Raw genomic sequence first — 19855 nt, 5'->3', positions numbered from 1 at the left:
ATTTAGACTTTGTCTAAACAAACGCTACAAGGAAGTCTGAAGTTACAGCAGGTCAAATGGGAGAAACAGGATACTCATTTATTTTGACGTCTGCCTGTTCTGTTTGTAGAAGTGTTTTTGTTTCCTTTCCACTAAAGCACACAAACACAAAACACAACCTGGGACCCTTGTTGAGTTTTAATCTGGTACAATGTAAACTTTGTCCTCCAGAAAGGAGTACAGACAGACCTCACTAGCAGGACGTCTGGAGCGTAGCGAACTATACGCCCCCCCACCCACTCCCCCCCGCCCCGACAATGTGCACCGTCTTCTAGAACGTTTCGATAGACTGTTTTGGGTTATCGCAGCACGCTTCACGGTGCACGCATGCCTTTCGCATTTACTTTCTATCAGACGCCTCACAGGGGTGAACACGCGAAGTGGAGAGCCGTGCAGCCAACATGCGGCGTTCAGAGAGATTCCCGCGGCATGTGTGTGTGTGTGTGTGTGTGTGTGTGTGTGCGTGTGTGTGTTGCTGTACCCTGACAGGACGTGTGGAAATGAAGAAGGATGGGGAGGATAGGTAAAGCAGGTAACGCGTTCCAGATGCGGCCGACTTCAGAGCCGACGGTGTGACCTGCCACGTGAACTGGCCCTGTGATGGCACTTAGGGAAGGGAAGGGTCCAATGTTAGAATGTTTTTGGTGGATGGAGGGGGGGGTACGCTGTTTAAGGGGTTAGGAGGGGATAGAAAGGGGCCATAAGGTGAGTAAATATTGTTCTGAACAAAGGATCTGCAGCTTTAGGCTTGGCTGAAGCCATGTCTCTTTCACTCTGTGCTGGGTACAAGGAATTTATGTAGTCCCTGCTGTCATGGCTGGCTGTGAGTGGTTAATGGAATGGGTGGAAGTCCAGAAGTAGAGGGATGTGTGCATGGAAAACATGTACACTACACACACACAAACACACACATGCACACACACATAAACACACACATGCACACACACACACACACAGATTTATATGCATACAAACACACACACACACAAACACACACACACACACACACCACACACACACCCACCCACCCACCCACCCCTGGTGAGTATGCCACGCGTCTGGCTCAGGCCTTAAGGGCCCTCCACACTGCAAAAAATTAAATCTAACCAAGTGTTGATAATCTTATATTAAGATCAAAAAATCTATTTGGTATTGTTTTTAGTATGAAAAGACTTACCTAGCGCTCTCTCGAAAGATCATTTTGACTTAATTTAAGAAGACTTTGACTTATTTTAAGGAGTCTTATCAAGACAAATTTGCTCAACGCACTGGCAGACAAATTTGCTTGTTTTTAGGATGAGATGTCTTAATTTAAGAAAAGTTTGACTTATTTTAAGTCAAATGAGTTCATAAGAAAGTGCTAGGTAAGTGTCTTTATACTAAAAACAATACCAACTAGTTTTTTTTATCTTGATATAAGATTAATAACACTTGGTTAGATTTTGTTAGATAAGCAGTTTTTGCAGTGCAGCCCTCCCCTCCCCTGGCCAATGCTCTTGCTCCTCAGTAGTCCAGACTGCTCTGCTCCCCCCCATTGATGTTTCGCTTGATGTTTCGCTTTAGTTTTTCCTTTGTTTTCAAAATTTGTCCATCCAAGAAAGAGAACTGGATTGTTTGAATAAATACAACAAAAAAAAAGAAAAAAAAAAAAATGTTTTGATGCTTGAATATGGCTGTGGACTGATGATTTGAATTGTGACGTGACATCAGTTAGCATGTTTTGATTTAAATATTTTATGGCTCCATATTTTGTATATCTTTGGTAATTGTCATCCCTTAGCACTGACAATTAGGGGCCAGAATGTAGGAGCCATATTTGGGTTTTGGTGACTTATCTGTGGAATAAGTGCAACTAGTTTAGTTTACATTATTACATTATAGAAATGTGGTTTTCAGTTAACGAAATAATATAGTTTAATTTAAGAAATGTCATACTTACCTTAATTACCCTGAACAGTGTGGCTCACTCGGGGGACTCTGTCTGTTTTCGCTCATCACATGTTTTCACCGCCTCCACTGCAGAGAGAGGTTGGACTGTAGGATTGTCCAAGCGGTGGGCCTGTCAAGCATGTCATGTTGGCAAAGTCCTCGGAACTTTCTATCACAGCTTTGCCACGCTGTGTGGAGTGCTGAGGGGTCTGCTGCGGGGCACACAGCGCTTGCTGTTGAGCCAAGACAAGCAATATCACCTCCACACTTCTATTCTGAGTCTAACGCACCAACATCAGTACACACACTCTGATTTGGGGTGACAATGGCCAGAAAATCATCAAAAACATCCTGGTATACGTCCCAAATGTTAATGTTAATATGATGGGTACATTATTTACAATTCAGCACTTTCCAATAGGATAAACTGGCATAGAAAGAAGTTAACAATATTTATATATAATACAACTTTAGATTTTATTTTAAGGGACATCACATGATACAAAAATATTGATCACAGTGTATTTTCTTGGAAAGATTGACATAGCTATAAACATAGAAAGTAATAATATTTAGTGGCAATAAATTATATAATCAATATCTGACACATACGCATAATAAATCGATTGACAACATAAAAAAGACCATGGCTCGGGCTTGACATTCTCAAGTCTTTAGTATTAGTGTCCTCTGGTCTCTGAAACTCTGGGTTCAGTCTCTGTTGGCCCGCTCCATATTCCAAACATGAAGATATGTCCATTCAACAGCCTGGTGCCACTCACTGATCCATGGTGGCAGTGTCCCTGTGTGTGATTGGCTGCCTGTGGCAGTAGCGGCATGGGCAGTGCAGCATGGGCAGCCTCAGCGCCAGCCTCGGCCTCAGTGCCAGCCTCAGTGCCAGCCTCAGTCCAGCCTCCTCCAGTACGTGGGTATGCATCGGCACACCTCCTCGCTGAAGTACAAGCCTGCCTCGCACCTCCGCTTACGCACCTCACACGGCGGCCTGTAGCAGCTGAGGGGACACAGAAGGAAAAGAAATGTTATTGCTGCACACTGCATTGTTTAATACCCCCTAACCCCATCTCCAGCCCGCACCTCACACGCGGCCTGTGGAGAAACGTTCAGAAACGTTACTGCATTGTTTAATACCCCCTAACCCCATCTCCAGCCTGCACCTCACACGCGGCCTGTGGAGAAACGTTCAGAAACGTTACTGCATTGTTTAATACCCCCTAACCCCATCTCCAGCCTGCACCTCACACGCGGCCTGTGGAGAAACGTTCAGAAACGTTACTGCATTGTTTAATACCCCCTAACCCCATCTCTAGCCCCATCCTCTCCCTCAACCTTATGTGCGGTTTCAATTGCCAATATATTGTGCTCAGGCATACCAAAGCACTTGTGAGTTCTTGGGCAATGTCATTGATTTTTTATTACGTCTTAAAGTTAAAGTAATTACTATTTGAAACGGCAATAACTTTGGGGTTGGAGTGAACGGTTGGCCTGCTCGTCCCTGCTCTCCCACTAGAACCCTCGCGGGCAGCTTGTATTTGATACAGGGGGCCCAATAAAACAGTCTGAATCTGAACCCCGCCTGCCATTATTAGCTCTCGCTTCTTTCGATATCCGATCCGCGGAGAGGTGTGCACGACATAAATCAGCTTTAATGGGGCGGAGGGTGCCAGGCCTGTGGGATGGAAGTAGCAGAGGAGAGGAAAGGAGAGAGGAGAGGAGAGGAGATGAGAGAAGAGATAAGAGGAGAGGACAGGAGAGGAGAAGAGAGGAGAAGAGAGGAGATGAAAGGAGGAGAGGAAAGAAGAGTGGAGAGGAGAAGAGAAAAGAAGAGAGAGATGAAAGGAGAAGAGGAGAGGGCCGGTGAGGAAAGGACAGGAAAAGAGAGGATAGGAAAGAAGAAGAAAGAGGAGTGGAGTATAGAAAAGTACAGAGCAGAGAAGAGAGGAGAAAAGAACAGAGCAGCAGTGAAATAGCCACAGGGAGAGGGTTAATAGCGCCTGTATCACTTACACGGGTCAGCACAGACAAGGGCGGGGGGGGGGCAAAAAAAAGAGAGAGAGAAAGAAAGACAGAGAGAGAAAGAAAGAGAGAGAGAGGTATTTGTATAGACTAAGGTGTTTTGCAGATCACCTAGGAGTTGGTGCTGCCCCACCAAAGGGGGGCGCGGCTGGCAGAGGAAAAGGAGGGGTGATCTCAGTGCTGATTATGGAGCACTCCCTCTTGGATTGATTTCACACCATTGTGTTGAGAGTGAGAGTTTTTACAGCAGGGCCACGTTCATGATCGTCTCATCTAACTACGAGTCTGCCATGCTTTGGTGTGGTTTCCCATTTCAGTAACATCGCCAAGCTGGATGCAGGTATACCCCTGTAGTGGAGCTTGCATTACTGAGACCAAGGGGAAATCAGTGACTTCAAGGTTCATTCAAATATGACCCATGTAAGAGCAATATGCAACCTCTGGTCCTGTGACAACCTAGAGAGCGTTAAGAGGATTTCAAAAACCTGAAACATTTAAAAGATATTTTTTTCTAAACAGATAATGTGAGGTTAAAATAGCTGCAAAACTATTTTCTATTTGAGACGTGTAGGTTAAATTACCCATCATAGGTCATTTCCATTTTGAGGGGAAACTGAGTGGAAACTGCGCTTCACTTGGCAAAACAATCTGCACATTTTACATTTACATACAAAGCCTGGTTGTCATGACATAGCACACATTTGTCTTATTTGTCTGATTTCAATTTGGACATAATTGCTTTCCAGGTCCCCCACAGTCAGTCCAGTCTTTAGAGAGCAGCTAATTCTAGAGAAAGAATGTATTATTTTATTTTTGGGAGTTGTGACTGCGTGCATGACTTTCTACTCAGTCTGGCTGCATGTTAAAGTGAAAACTTATCAAAACCAGCTGCTATGCATTTCTATCTGAAACTGCCAGTGTCATGTGCTGTCAATATTTGGCGCACATCTCTCACACACATCTCTTTTTCCCTCTTTCGCTGCGGCTTGGCAAAGCCCTGACAACATTTGATCCTTAAGGATTCCAGAGGATTAAGCCATCTCTTCGCAAGAAATCTGACCAGTAATAATGATAGCAAACTCATGGTGCCCCCTAAGCTAATATGCCAGCCTTCCTCCACACACTCTTCTCTCATGCTGAGAGAGATTCATTACAGTTGGAAATAGTTGGCTTGTTTGTGCAGTACTGTGCTTCCATACTCTGTCGAGCAAAACACTGAGTCTTACCTGCATGTGCCCTGGTGAAACCTCCGGCCTTTGAGGAAACACCTGTTGGGAGACTCTGTGCACTCGCAGACACACTTGGTGCGGTTCAGGGGCTGGCTCTTGGGGCACACCTTGGCACAGGAGCACTGGCAGGTGTCCTTGTTGAAGGCCTGGTTGGGGCCGCAGGACGCGGGCTGGGCTTTGCAGGCGCACTGGCAGGTGTCCTTGTCCAGGTGGTGGTGAGGGCCGCAGCCGGCCAGACGCAGTTGCTTCTTGCAGACGCACTGGCACGTGTCCTCATCCAGCTCCTTGTCTGGACCGCAGATGTCTGGCTCAAAGGGCTCTGGGGGAGAAGACAGAGACAGAGAAACAGAAAGACACAGAGAGAGATTGCATGCTGTGTTATTGAATGGAGGCTTACAGTATATCCCATCTTGTTTGCTTGTCCTTGTGTTTTTTTAAAAAATAAAACAAGAGGCAAGCTATCATCTTAGCGTCATCTTCTTAGATTACAAAATGTACTTGTATAGCTAGTGTTTTCAGCATTTGGTCACATCTTAAAAATAACCACACTTATGTTGCGTAATGCCCACTCTTAGCTCTAGAGAGAGCTTAAAATTTGTCATCCACCCTTCAAAAAAAGTACGGAATTTGTGGCGTTTCTAAGCACTTATGTAAGTGGACTAACACAGCCAATGCATTCAGGGCAACAGTTGTTTGACATCATGATAAACAGTTATTGGAGTACAACATTCCTGATCCGAATTCCTCATGAAGCATGTCCCCCCGTGGCACAAACAGATGTTATTGTTTTCACCATTGGCAAACAACTGAATGTGATGGCTAATTTAGTCTTTAAAAAAAGCGTTTTGTGCTGTAGTTTTTCTTCTCTCCTCTGATTGTTTATTTCCGTGTTCCTGAATAATAATTGTTCACAGATCACCCCGCATGACTGCCATGATTTTGCTTATCCTTTTCATGACAAGCAAACTGAGACCGTGCTAACTCTGGATATGAAGGTGCGGTTTCGCCACAGAGGGCTCAGCAAATGCAGCAGTGGGCCCTTTCCTCTCCCTGGTGGCTAGTGTGGTCCCTCAAACTGAAACAAAAAACACAGTTTCATGCTCAACCTGTTGATTCATCATTATTGCAGTGGTAGTACAGCATCTCGTAAAGAGGTCAAGATGTCATCCTTCATATATTTAATGAGCATGGTCTATGCTTGATCACTCCGTGGTTTTGAAAGACTTTGTGTGAATGTTTTGTTTGCAGGGAGCCGTAGCCGACTTACTGTAAATTAACGCGGCGCAGGTTGGTTTATCCTGGCCTTGGCCCATGTTTGCATGACCATCTCAAAACAGGGGCCTTGATGGCTTTCCCATCACGGAAGATGTCAAAGCCTGGGTATACTCTACAATGAATCACTGAAACTGTGCTAAGTGTGTGTGTCAGTGTGAGAAAGATGGATTGTTATGTTTCCCTGCGTTTTATATAGAAGTGTTGTCCCTGGCATTCATACATTTTGTCCATCATGTCTGTGTGTATGTGTGTGTGTGTGTGTGTGTGTGAGAGAGAGAAAGAGAGAGAGAAGGAGAGCACGAGAGAGGGAAAGAAAGAGCGTATGCATTCCCTGTCAGAATTGAGAAGTTGAGCCACTGCAGCCGACGTCCCCAGGGAGTCTGAGGGTGCGCTGGCTAATTTATGGGAGTGGTGGGCGCCCGGCGCTGAGCTGTGGTTGTCTCACCCAGGCCTGTCCTCCACTCCCCTGAAGCCTCTGTTGTGCACCTCTGACTCTCCACAGAGGCTTATGGAGGCAGACTGCACTCCCTTACCTCCCACCGCTCTTCAGGGAGGCAGCTTTGAGCTCATCGAGAGATAGAAACTTGGGGACTACACTGTGTGTGTGTGTGTGTGTGTGTGTGTGTGTGTGTGTGTGTGTGTGTGTGTGTGTGTGTGTGTGTGTGTGTGTGTGTGAGCGTGAGCGTGAGCGTGAGTGTGTGTGTCTGTCTGTGTGTGAGCATGAGTGTGTGTGTGTGTGTGTGTGTGTGTGTGTGTGTGTGTGTGTGAGTGTGTTTGTGTGTGGGTTTATCACCTTTTGAAAAAAAAGAAAGACAAAATCAAGCCTGTTCCATATGAAGATAGCTTTTCACTTTGCGTGGGTGAATCAGAATACTAATTAGTCTAGTAAGATGATCTAGTGAACTGCAGCATCCAAAAAAAAGACAAATGAGTCCAGTGTTCATCGCGCCATGTCCACTCCAGCGCCATGTCCACTCCAGAGCTGACAGTGATTAATCTCACCACTGTTTTCCTTTCTCGCATTACCTCGGTTGAAATATTTTGTGTGACCCATGTGATGTATTGTGGCAAGAGCCTCCGCACAGTACTGGGATGCCACAGCCATCAGCACTTACGTTCCTATCTCTGGAAATCAGCATGCACAAATCCCCCTTCCTTACTGAACTCCCCTCTCTCACACACACACACACACACACACACACACACACACACACACACACACACACACACACACACACACACACACTAGCCGTCTCCCCATGTCACACACACACTATACATCTCCCGTACAGTCTGTTCATAGGCCTATAATATATATAGTGCATGCTTTGGCGTGTGCCTTTGTAGTCAGGGCTTATGTTCCAGGTCTGGGGTGCCCTGTGTGTCCCTCTGGGCCTGCACCTCTAGACTTCTCCGCTGCACCCCTGATTTCCACGTCACAATCAGTTAGGCAGAGGGGGCCACTAAGATAAGGCCTGCTGGACTGCTGACCTTACCCTCACTCACCTGCACCATACTTCTCTCTTCATCTCACCCTTTATCTCGCTCTATTTCTTGCTCTCTCTTCCCCTCTCTCTCTCTCTCTCTCCCTCTCTTTGTAGCCTGTCAAAGAGCCGGAAAGGAATGGTTTGATTTAAAGACATCTGTTTCGGAGGGGCCAGGATGTTTTATTACTTTAACGGACAGCGGAAAAAAAGTAAACTGGTTACCTCCAAGCCGGATTGCTGTAGCGCTGAATCAACATTCCAGAGAGAGATTCACCTTCTGCATCCCCCCCCAACCTCCCCGTGACAAAAAAAAACAAAACAATGGTTGCAGTTGATTGCCTATTTGGTTTAAGTGCTTGGTAAACACTGGGTTTCCGGACTGAGGGAGCCAAGGACTGCAGAATTTGGAATGGGAATGTGGAGTTCTGGGATTTGTATTTCTTTCTCTCCCCTTCTCTGTCCCAGTGCTGTTTACACAGCACTCTCAGAGCCACGTCCACTGTGAAAGCGTGGGCCTGCTGTGTTTCTGGTCACGACAGCCCAGGGAACCTGGGGAGTGGGGACGTTTCCACATCTGCTCGCCACACAAAAGGCTGTTTGGCTGCGGCCCTGTGTATAATTGCATGCCCCCGTTGAGACAGCCATTTGGACTCGTCTGCTGTTGTTGTCCTACTTAGCGGATGGAGGATGGCTAATTGAACCGAGGCTTGGAGAGTATTTACCATGCCAAGAATCTGGCATATGTTTGCCGACGGAAGGGACCAGATTGCCCACTGCTGTTTCAGATGCTCTCCTATCAGGCATTCCACTTCGCCAAGCCACAATAAACAGGCATGTCATCACATGCTGAACATGACAAATACTCTCATCAGCCAACGGAGTATGTTTCCCTGCACCTTCAATTAGAGCTCCACTCACAATTTAGCTCAGTGATAAACACAGACCTGGGAGGGTAGGAGACTCCATAACAAATAAATACAAACTGATGCATACAAAACATTGCCATAGTTAAACAATCACACATATACAATCACACATACAATCACACACACACACACACGCACGCACGCACGGACGCACGCACACCTAGGCAGCATGCTAGACATCCGCACATGTGCGTCTCTCACCAGATTGAGGGGAATGGAGGGGTGCTCCTTGTTGGGGGACACATCTGCACAGGCGATGGCTCCAGCTGTGATTCTTGGGGCATGTTTTATTGGCCACATGACATCTGCGGAGGAAACAGGCCATTAGTCAGGAGACAAACGGTAGCTAGCGCAGGGCACCCACCATTAAAAAACAAACAAATCAGCTAGCATCTCAATTAGTTTATCAGTTGAAGACAGAGCAGGACTGCTGCTTGCGACTGAAAGTCAATGGACAGTGGTTCTTGGAACGGAAATTGAAAAAAGCACATCTCTATGAGAGCACATATCACAAGCCAAACCATGGTGTTATCTCTAGGCTCTCAAAATGTGTGAATCTTAGACTTCATCTTAGATTTTAAAAGCCTCATTTTTCTTTTCAGAGTCTGACACCCACCCTAACAACCATTTCACCTCGAAGCAAAGCAAAAAAAACAAAAACACTTCAGATCTCACAGCTTGTACCTCATTTGATATATTTTACGGTCAGAGAGACGTTGTTATGAAACACTTCCATGACTCTCGGTCAGGGAGAAGGATTCTTTTTGAGGTTTTATGACTGTCTCTGCTGGACCTGTCTCTGGGCATCACCCCTGAGCAAGAGGGAGTGGGCTTGATGCGCTGGGAGACCGGCCCTGTACTCCCCCACTCTTACCCTAACACAAAGCACATGCTAGTACTGGCACACAGGTCACCTCCAATAAAACCACAGGCCACAGGCACTCCATCGCCTCCTCCTGGTTCCGCAGAGTCCGTACCTGAGGCCTGGGCCCAGGGGGTTTTCATAAGAGCCCTGGAGTGACTAGCCCACGTGGCTTTTGCCAGAGAAAACATCACAGCTTTTTTTTTAAAACCTTGTCTGACCCATTAGGGTATTTATTAGCACTAATTCGCTCTCTTAAAAGTAGCGCTAAATGGTTTTGTGGTATCTTATAAAAGCAGTTTCGCACACGTAAAGTTAAGTCACACGCACAAACACATATACACACACACACACCACACTAGGGCTATTTCTCTCCTGAGCTTTGCTTATGTAAGCAGATCAGAACTCTGTTTCTCTTCTCTCAGATTGAGTGTGATGTCTTGGAAGTGGCGCCGGCGTAGTGATTAGGTCACGCATTGCAACATGACCAGGATGACTCGATCAATATCAGTCAGCCTTTTTCCATTGATCCATCACACAGAAGGCCTACCACTACTGCTGCTGCAGCCATCGGGCTCTCTATCCACAGCACAACACCAAGAAAAACTTTATTCTGGCCTTCCTTCCATCACACAAACGCAAGTGCTCCAAATTGCTCTATTTCTTTGTGTCACGAAAGCAAAGGCCCATGAGTGGTGTTGAGGACTTAACTTTGATGGAGATGAAGAGGAGCTGGGCAAGGCACTGCATGCTTGGGATCATTCGGAACTGTGGCTAATCAGTGCATTCATCATAAATTGAAAGATTGCGCTAAACATTTTCTTCACTAATATCTGTTCCCTACCTCTAATTTGGATAGCTATCAAGACTGATGTCCAGCTGCCTAAGCAGTAGCTAAGAGAACGACCCCAGCAATGTCTTGCTGTAAAACATAATCTACCACAACGCTGGGAAGGAAAATTTGCCATCCAAGTGTGGAGTCCATTAGCGAAAATGATTAGCTAATCGTTATACATCCATGTACATTATGCATATCCTCCCCTCTTCTCGAGTTTTCCTCCAAATGAAAAACCGCAGAGGATGAGCGATAAGCTTTATTCCACAGTCTGAGTAATCTCTGCCAGACCACATTCATTGCAGCCAATGAAAAGAAAGAAGTCATAGAACGAAAGAAAAGTAAGGAAAGACAGAGGAAAGAAAAGAAAGAAAAGAGGCTAGGGGTATGTGTGTGTGTGTGTGTGTGTGTGTGTGTGTGTGTGTGTGTGTGTGTGGGGGGGGGGGGGGGGCTACATTCATGTCCTTTCTGAGAATCCAGGCCAAAAGATCATTTGGTGTGCTTCCACAAAAGAGACAGGGATAAGAAGGAGCGAGAGAGAGAGAGAGAGAGAGAGAGAGAGAGAGAGAAGAGAAAAGAGAGAGAGAAAGAGATGTGGAATTCGCCCCAAAAACTGTCAGGAAAGATCGGTCGGGGTGAGAGGTTTACAGTAATGAAAACATATTTGTCTAAAATTAATTACTGCATCGACTCTCGAGTGTGTCACACACACGAGAAAAGACATAGGAGCCTGAGCTACAACTTCCTCTCGTCTCCGATATGGCGCTTAGGTACAAAGATGAGAGGGGAGGGAAAAATAATTCACACACACACACACACACACACACACACACACACACACACACACACACACACACTCTCTCTCTAATCCATCTCAGTTCAGCTCTGCCGCGCTGCATTCACCTTGTGTAAGCGGCGGCAGTGGGCCAGGCAGTTGAAAATGGCCCCTGTTGCTTAAACCTATAGACATGGGCCTCTGGCTATATCCTCTTGTGCAGACTCTATCCTGAGGAAATGCCAATCATGGGAAAGCCCTCGGAGACCTGACTGAGATTTTCTCAAAGAAAGGAGGGGAAAGGTGGGCAGTTTCCTTGTGGAAACCAAAGAGCAGGTCTTTCCCATTCTGCTGGTGATTTATGACCTCACCCTCTCTCCCTCCCTCTCTCTCTTACCCTCTATGCCCCTTTTCTTTCTCTCACTCTCTCTCTCACTCTCTCTCTCCCTCCCCCATACTCTATTCCCCTCCTCTCTTAGTGTCCCCTACCTCACCATTCTACTCACAAATTTTTCCAGAATAGCTGCCCCTACTTACCCCCCCCCCCCCCCCCCCCCCCATCTCGCTGATGTCCAGCCTCAGGCCAGCATTTTCTCTCAGCCTGTTGTTGTGCCACACGTGTGTGGGGGCGTGGAAATCGTGCCCTCTGGCCCTCACACTGTACAGGGAACAGTCCCCGCTGAGGCAGGACGGATGTGGCAGCTAGGCTTACCACCTCTGCACCATTAGCTGCCTTTGTTGTGGGGGTTAAAGGTGAGGTCATTGGCATGGGGCATTAGTGGCTATTCCCCAGGGGGTAGCTGCTCACCTTTCACTGCTGCCCCCCCCCTCCCAATCTCCCACGTGAAACTAGCGCCATGTTCTGTCATGTGAGGGTGCAAGACGAGGGGACTGCAAGCCATGGGGGTTTGTGCTGTTATTGTAGTAACTGCAGAAACATGCATCACTTCAGACCAGCACTCCTGAGAGAATGAGAAACACTGCTAATCGTTTTTTCTATGGGACAGAAATGTGTGTGTATGTGCGTGTGTGTTTGTGTGTGCGTGCATGTGTGTTTGTGTGTGTGTGTGTGTGTGTGTGTGTGTGTGTGTGTGTGTGTGTGTGTGTGTGTGTGTGTGTGTGTGTGTGTGTGTGTGTGAGCGCTTAACAGAGGTGTTTGTGCTCCTAGGCAGACTTCAAAAGCCCCCTCTTACCTGATAGCATGTGTGTCACCTTCAAACCGCAGTGTAGAAAGTGCATTTATGCTCTGCTATGCCTTTGGAGTGCACTCATTTTCCGAATTCTCCAGCGCTAGCAGATGTGAGCATAATTAATGTTTGGGGTTGTTTATCTAGAAAAGCAGAACCAGGCACAGGTCTATTGGCACCATGAAATAAAGCAAATTGCCAAAGTTGTCCCACAATGGTTCAGTGGCAAGCTACACATGTGAGGGATTGTCAATGTGTTTTCAATTACCATACATTTTCAGTGGCTCCAATAGACAACGCATTCCTGCTTGGCAGGGGAAAAAAAAAGAGTCAAAAACAATGGGAGAAAACCCCCTTCTGACATGCTCCCTGATTTGAGGAAGACAAGTTACCTGATGAGGAACATGTGAAGCTGCACCTCCCCTAACCTGAAACAGACGTGTCCGGTCAGACAGACAAGGTGTCCGAATGGGACATGATGGGCATGGTGGATTTCAGGAGCACCCTGTGCTTTGATTTATGAGTCAGAGGTGCAGACAGAACACAAACTTTGAATGAATTTGTGACTCTAAACTGGATTTGGCAGACTGTGGCCTATAACCAGCAGATCAATCAGATGCCTCAGTGGAACATATATAACAAACTCAACTGTTTGGGTTTAGGTTAGGAGGAACAACACTCCTTTTGATCCTTATCTTTCTTTTCCCGGTTGTGTCGTTTGGAAGGTTGCATTTTGTTAGGAGCAGAGCATGACTTTAATTTGCATTCTGACTCAAAAAGGAAATACAACTTCATTCCAAATTTGCCAGGGGTGGGGAGCTTTGAGAATACTTCCATCCACTTGTACTAACTAAGTAACTACATACCATGTGATCTCACTCAGGCCAATTACATTCTTGAATTTCCCCTTGGGGATCAATAAAGTATCTATCTATCTATCTATCTATCTATCTATCTATCTATCTATTAAACTATGGTTCCTGATTCAAATGTGTCTCCTGGCAGTAGGAACCGGGGCACCATGGTTCATGCGACTGCACACATGAAGCCCTTTCTCTCCCGGGTTAAACGCCCTCGACCAAGAGTGTGTAGCCGCCGTGCGGGCCAATCGCCATCTTAGGTAACAGATGGCATGCACAACCAGGATAATGACTCGCTGTTTATCCTCAGGAGGGAGGCTCGATTTTATTCGGTGTGAGACTACAGTGATTTCCAAAGAACAGAGGGTGTCAACGACCCAGCCAGCTCCTTCTAATTATTACCAGCTCCCCATTCCCAGAGTATGACCCTGGCTGCCCAAAGGCACTGGTTCAAAGACATACCCTTAGTCTGGAGGAGATAAAGCAAGTGGCCCATTAGACCTGCATTATCATTTTGGACTTGGACAGAGTTGGGGCAAAATGAAGGTGAAAACATTTATGTATGAGTTTGCTCGTGAGCATGCATATGTGCATACGTTAATGGCAATACGGTGTGTGTGTGTGTGTGTGTGTGTGTGTGTGTGTGTGTGTGTGTGTGTGTGTATGTCTGTGTGTGTCTGTGTATGTCTGTGTGTGTCTCTGTGTGTGTGTGTGGGTGTATTTGGTGCTTTGTGTGGGTGGTGGAGAGAGAGAGAGAGAGAGAGAAAGAGAGAGAGAAAGAGTTTGTGTAGAATTTCATTGGCATCTGACCAATCGGCATAGATGTGGACCACCCTGGTGAGGGCCTGGCAGGCCTTTCTATGTCGTAATCAAATGGTACAGTTTATATGAGGGCAGATTTTTCCACAGGACTGATTGGTCGGCTGGCCTACACAGTGGTGACATGTCTGCTTCTTTCTGCTTCTTTCTTTTCTTTTGTTGAAGGATGAATTTATCAGTGACCTCCAGTCAATGGGTTTAATTGCAATAATGGCATTGCTGAAAAAGGTTGTCAACGTCAATGAGTTACATGCAGATAAATACTAACTATTTAAGTATTTAACAGTATAATGTATAAAAGAAGACATGTTCAAACTCATACAAGGCACTGGGTGATTACATCAAGGGGTTGTGTGCATCCTGTTCCCCTGTAGTGGTACAAGCATGCCCTTCAGCCTCATTGAGTGTCACTGTCCCATTGAGAAACAGTCTGATTTATTTGGGCTGAAAAAAAAAAACTTTTTGTCCAAATGGCCTAAGTTACACTGCAAGCGATGAACATACAGCAGCACAATCAAAACAAGTGAAGTTCTATTAAGGCACGTAAGGTCTGTAAGAGTCCTGTAAGCCATCCAGACGATCGATCTGGTATAAATTGGTGTAGGTGGCGTTTTAAAGAAACAAAACAAAAGTCCAAAGGAGCCATTCCTGAGACTCTCTCTCCACGACGACGCGCAGAAGACGGAACACGAGAGGAGCTAAGCCAGTTCGAGTGTCGACCAAAGAAAAACACAATTTAAAAAGGGGGCTGTTTTCACTGTGTTGTTCTGAGCAGGAACACATCTGCTTCGTCTTAAGTGAGGACTGGCTACGCGAGCTCTCGCCGAGAGATGATGCCGAGACGCCCTCACTTCTGTTATTGCAAATCACTATGACGGGAGACAGTTTTGGGGGGGGGGGAACATACGATGCTGAAATATGAAATAAATATCAAGCAGACCCCTGTTTCCCCCTCACCCTGACGCAGCTCTCTAGCCTGAAATGGGGACCGGCGATGAATACGACTCATCTAAGTCTTACTCCCACTGGTGCTAAAGTCATCCACTCACATAATAGAAACTTGTACTCAAGTGTCAAAGAGAAACCGAAAAATGAGACAAAAACTCTTGTGCATGCAAATGTGCATGTGAGTGTAAATCTTGGAAGGCGGGGCCAAGTGTTATGAGAAAAAAAAACCCGGACACAATTGGCATGCCCCACAAAGTCATACAAAAAAAAAAGAAACTAGGGGGGAAATAGCCCATGAGACAAAACGGGGAGTAAACACCTCCACTGTAAGTCCCATCCTCCACCCCTCCGACACGCAGATAGTAAAGCCAGTCAGATAGCAGACTCTGCATTGGCTGTGTGACGTGATGTGGATCTCTGAGCGATGCGGTAATCACCTGGCCGGCACTCAACAGAGCCCATCTGGGATCAATCGTTCTGCTGACTGGCCTCCGCTCACACTGCAGTCCTCGCCACTGCAGGGGAGGGTTTTTTTGTTTGTGACACAAAGAGCACTACGCATCAAAGTTTCCGTTTTCTCCTTCTTTTTTTCACTTTTTTCTTCTTCTGATGACAACTTTTCATGATATTTACAAGGTGAGTCACGTCCAATAATGCTTGCGCTTGTCACGAATGGACACAAAATGGCTAATCCCTTACAAGCGTCAGTAAACATTTACTCAAAGCATGCCGCCACAAAACCAGGCACATGAGATGCAGAGTAGAGCTGGGTGGATGTAAAAGTAGCCTCACTGATAGGAAACAGACTGACATTTCATAACACAGTCAGGCTCCATTTAAGTCAAAAGCACGCCATGCAGCAGATATGTGCTCTGGGCAGGACTGAACTGGACTGCATATTGTTTTCACAAAGCTCATCTCTCTTCACTAAAAACACTTCTCCAGTGCTTCAGTGTAGATTGCACATCAAAGCCGACACCTCTGAACCCCATGGAACACTCTGCCTCTCTCCCTCTCTCTCTCTCTCTCTCGCACACACGCATGCACACACACACACATACACACACACACACATACACACACACACACACACACATCACACATACACAGGGACACAGACTCTCTCTTTGAATGCCTGTGCATCGCTCTTCCCTGACCTCATCATGGTTTTGGTAACTGTTTATTGCGTGGCGCTCCTGAACCTGTTTAGCTAAGGGCTTGCTCCGGGGCTGCACTGCTGACAGGAGTAGCTGCTCCGCCGCATACATCTTTGCTGCAGCTGTTTGGGGTAAACTCCGCTGTGCTTAGATTCGAGGGGGCCTGCCTGAAGTGATGTTTCTGCCACTCTAGTTCTGGTTGCGGAAACAGTAAACACTCACACACAGACTTCATGAACTACTGTAAGCAGCTTAATTTATAGGCAGGCTACACAAAGCAGCAGCGTGGGCCAAATATGCAAGAGCTGTGTGTGTGTGTGTGTGTGTATGTGTGTGTGTGTGTGTGTGTGTGTGTGTGTGTGTGTGTGTGTGTGTGTGTGGCTGTGTGTGTGTGTATGTGTGTGTGTGTGTGTGTGTGTGTGTGTGTCTGTGTGTGTGTCTATGTGTGTGTACATGTGTCTCCGTTGGTTAGACATAGAGGGACCAAGAGACAGTGAGAGCAGGGCAAGGAAAGGCTACTAGTTGCACAAAAACAGTTCCACAAAGAGAAAGGAAAAGGATTATGCTTCTGGGCTGTTCCTTCCTCTTTGGCACTGGTGATTCAGTGTACAATTCTTAAGAGATGGGTGTGTGTGTGGTGTGTGTGTGTGTGTGTGTGTGTGAGAGAGAGAGGAGAGCGAGAGAGAGAGGGGGGAGGGTGGGAGAGAGAAAGAGAGAAAGAGAGTGAGAGAGGGAGGAGGGGTGTGTGTGAAATTGCCCACCATCACCGTGTGACTATAAACAAATGAACACAATGCACAATGCTCCTATGGTGTCCCTTAGCACCACTAATGACTAAAAAGCCAGTTCATCAGGCTCTGCTGAGCGCAGGATGGTAAGTTCATCAACACCGCCCCACAGTCCCTCACTGGGAATTCCTGCTGTACAGCATCTCATAGTAACACACGACCGGGAAGCCCTCTCGCAGGACAGGAAAAAAAAAAGTTGTCAGCTTTAAATTGGCCAAGACGAAACCCCATATCCCTGTGAGCACAGAGCAGCGCTACTGTATTACTGCCATTAGGGTCACCGTGTCCAAGACTCACACGCAGTGCTGGGATTGGGAGGATACTAGCATCCAGGCGTCACTGGAAAACTAAGGAGGAGGGGGGATCTTGGAGAGAAACGGTAGATTTGTTTGGTTTGAAGGTGTCGCAATGGAGCACCACTTTGGTTTGGCAGTGTGAGCTGACCCCCCACATGATGTGTGGGTGGCATGTCTCGCTGAATGGTCTGCGTGCTCTGTCATTTTTGTTGGGCTCTGCCCACTTCTGACAGTAAAGAGAACTTTCCCTTTTTTCCACGAGCTGAAAAAAAAAACCTCTGTGTCCTTGTAGTGGGGTGATGGCAGGGCAGGGGTGATTAAGGGAACTAGTCCAAGAGGTAGAGTGTCTTAAAACTCAGCGGCAGTGAATAGCAGTAGTCAGAATAAAAAAAAAGCACACTTACTCTGGTAGAGCCCGTCGTATGATGGAATGTGCTTGTCTGTAAACGTCCAGCTTTGAGAGGCACCGGCACATTGTGTGATTGGCAAAGCTGATGGTCACTGGCTTAGTACCTTGTTTTATCGGCACTGTGATTTCAAACAGCTGGGAGAGAGGTAGAGGTGGAGGTAGAGAGAGATAGAGAGAGAGAGAGAAAGAAAAAGAGACAGAAGATTACAGACAGAAAACAATTCTCGAATGATTACAATAATTGCAGAAAATCCCCTTTCTTTTCTTTATTAAGCAAACCAACCAAAAAAGGTTTCGCAGACTTCATGGCTTTCCCTTGCGCCACCACAGCATGCTAATAAGGCCGACTTGTGGGCTGCAGACTCGATCCAAAAGCCACGCGATAAGAGGGTCTAAGTGCTCCATGTTGTGAAACTGCAAACTCACAGGCCCCGCTCATAAAACCACAGTGTATACAAACACTTAGCCACAGCTCCTAGCAGGCCTGTGTGCTGAGGGGGGAAAAACAACAGCAGCAGCCAGTACACTAACATCGGCCTTTTGTTTTTTACACGCACACCAACAGAGCGATAGAGCAACGGCACTGATCTTGTTTTTATTTTTCAACATCGTCAAGCCCTTCGGACATCAAACTAGCTTTGAAAGGGGGAACGCAGGTCAGTTTTGGAAGAGAAGCGGCCGCTCTCTGCCAGTGGAGGGTCACTCTGTGTGCTGTGGGCTGTGCTGATGAAAGGTCCACGCTGGCTAGAGGGAGTGCCTCATCTGCCTTCATTAGCCCCTCCCTGACAGGTTATCTTAACCTCTACACGGCTTCGCTCTGCCGGGATGGAGTTGGCTCCACTTAGTCCGCAGGGGGGTAGTGTCCATAAAATAGTAATCATAACTTTTACTTCATCACAGATAAGTGTTTTTATTTGCTAAAAAAACACATGACGCCAGTGGAGAGGATTTATACTGATTGATTGTGCTTTCGGCAGTGCGGATTTATTACGAAAACATCCAGTCACTTGTTAAAGACAGGAGCAGACACAGGCGTGTACTTGTGGGGAGAAATGTGCTGTCCAACAATATCCACTGAGGCAGAGAATCTTCATTAAAAATATTGTTTTCTTACTGACACAAAATATCTGCCTTGATTTTTTGTTCAATTGCTTAAGCACAAATCTGAAAACAGGGCCCGTTGTTCAGAAACACTACAGACAATCAACAGAACACCACACACAAAGAGCAGAGTCCCTCAGACTGAAACACCAGTCAAAACTATAGTTATTTATATTAAAAAAATCTATTTTGTGGTCATATCACAAACATCCATCACTGATCTGAGTAACTGATTAAGTTACACACTAATGTAATGTACAAAAACATATTTCACAAAACATGTTTTCTTTGGGTATAATGTACAAATGTACGTTTTCAGAAATATGAAATATTGTTCAAGTAGGATTGCAGGAGTACATGAATGCATACTGACCAAACACAACACACAAGATCAGACCTGATCAGTCTTTCTCTCCACATTATAAAATATACTCGATACATCTACACAGATTTGTGTCTAAAGTAGAGAGATGTTTTTAGTGTTTTGCAAATTAATGTGTGTAGTGTTTTTTTTCAATGGGGTTGATTTTGCTGTGGAATACTTTTGATTTTAGTGTTTAAGCAATCGGCAAAAAAACCCTGTAAAACCTTTTTGCAATTTAAAATTGTGCCTTTTATAATCGTCAGTGTCATTACGCCATTTGGAATGGGAAATCTGACCGCTTTGAAAGGCCCTCTAACCACTTGGACTAGCAATGGAACATATTGTCTTGCGCTTCTCTAATATTACAGCAGAATTCCTCTATCAGTGGCTTGATGTCCCAGTCCCCGGGTGTGTTTATGCCATCTGTCTGTGCCACCCTGTCCGGGCAACTCCTGTCCCACGCCAGCACGGCCTCAGAGCTTGCACAGCTTTGCAGTCCCTTTTAGGTTTGGATTTAATATTTAGCCCCAAACAC

General features: G+C 46.1%; 1 protein-coding gene across 1 annotated transcript in view; it reads right to left on the bottom strand.

The window, feature by feature from the left end:
• Positions 1-2426: 2426 nt before the first annotated feature.
• vegfc (vascular endothelial growth factor c) overlaps positions 2427-19855 on the bottom strand; it is a 35514-nt gene continuing 18085 nt past the window's right edge. The window contains exons 4-7 of the mRNA XM_042108843.1: positions 17851-17990; positions 9121-9224; positions 5229-5550; positions 2427-2980 (exon numbers count right to left, since the gene is read on the bottom strand). Coding sequence (XP_041964777.1) covers positions 2872-2980; positions 5229-5550; positions 9121-9224; positions 17851-17990 — 675 coding nt within the window. The 3' untranslated portion in view covers positions 2427-2871. The remainder of the gene's footprint in view (positions 2981-5228; positions 5551-9120; positions 9225-17850; positions 17991-19855) is intronic.

This window comes from Alosa sapidissima, chromosome 1, assembly GCF_018492685.1.
Source record: "Alosa sapidissima isolate fAloSap1 chromosome 1, fAloSap1.pri, whole genome shotgun sequence".
NCBI classification, from domain to species: Eukaryota; Metazoa; Chordata; class Actinopteri; order Clupeiformes; family Clupeidae; genus Alosa; species Alosa sapidissima.
This window is presented reverse-complemented; position numbering and strand designations above follow the sequence as displayed.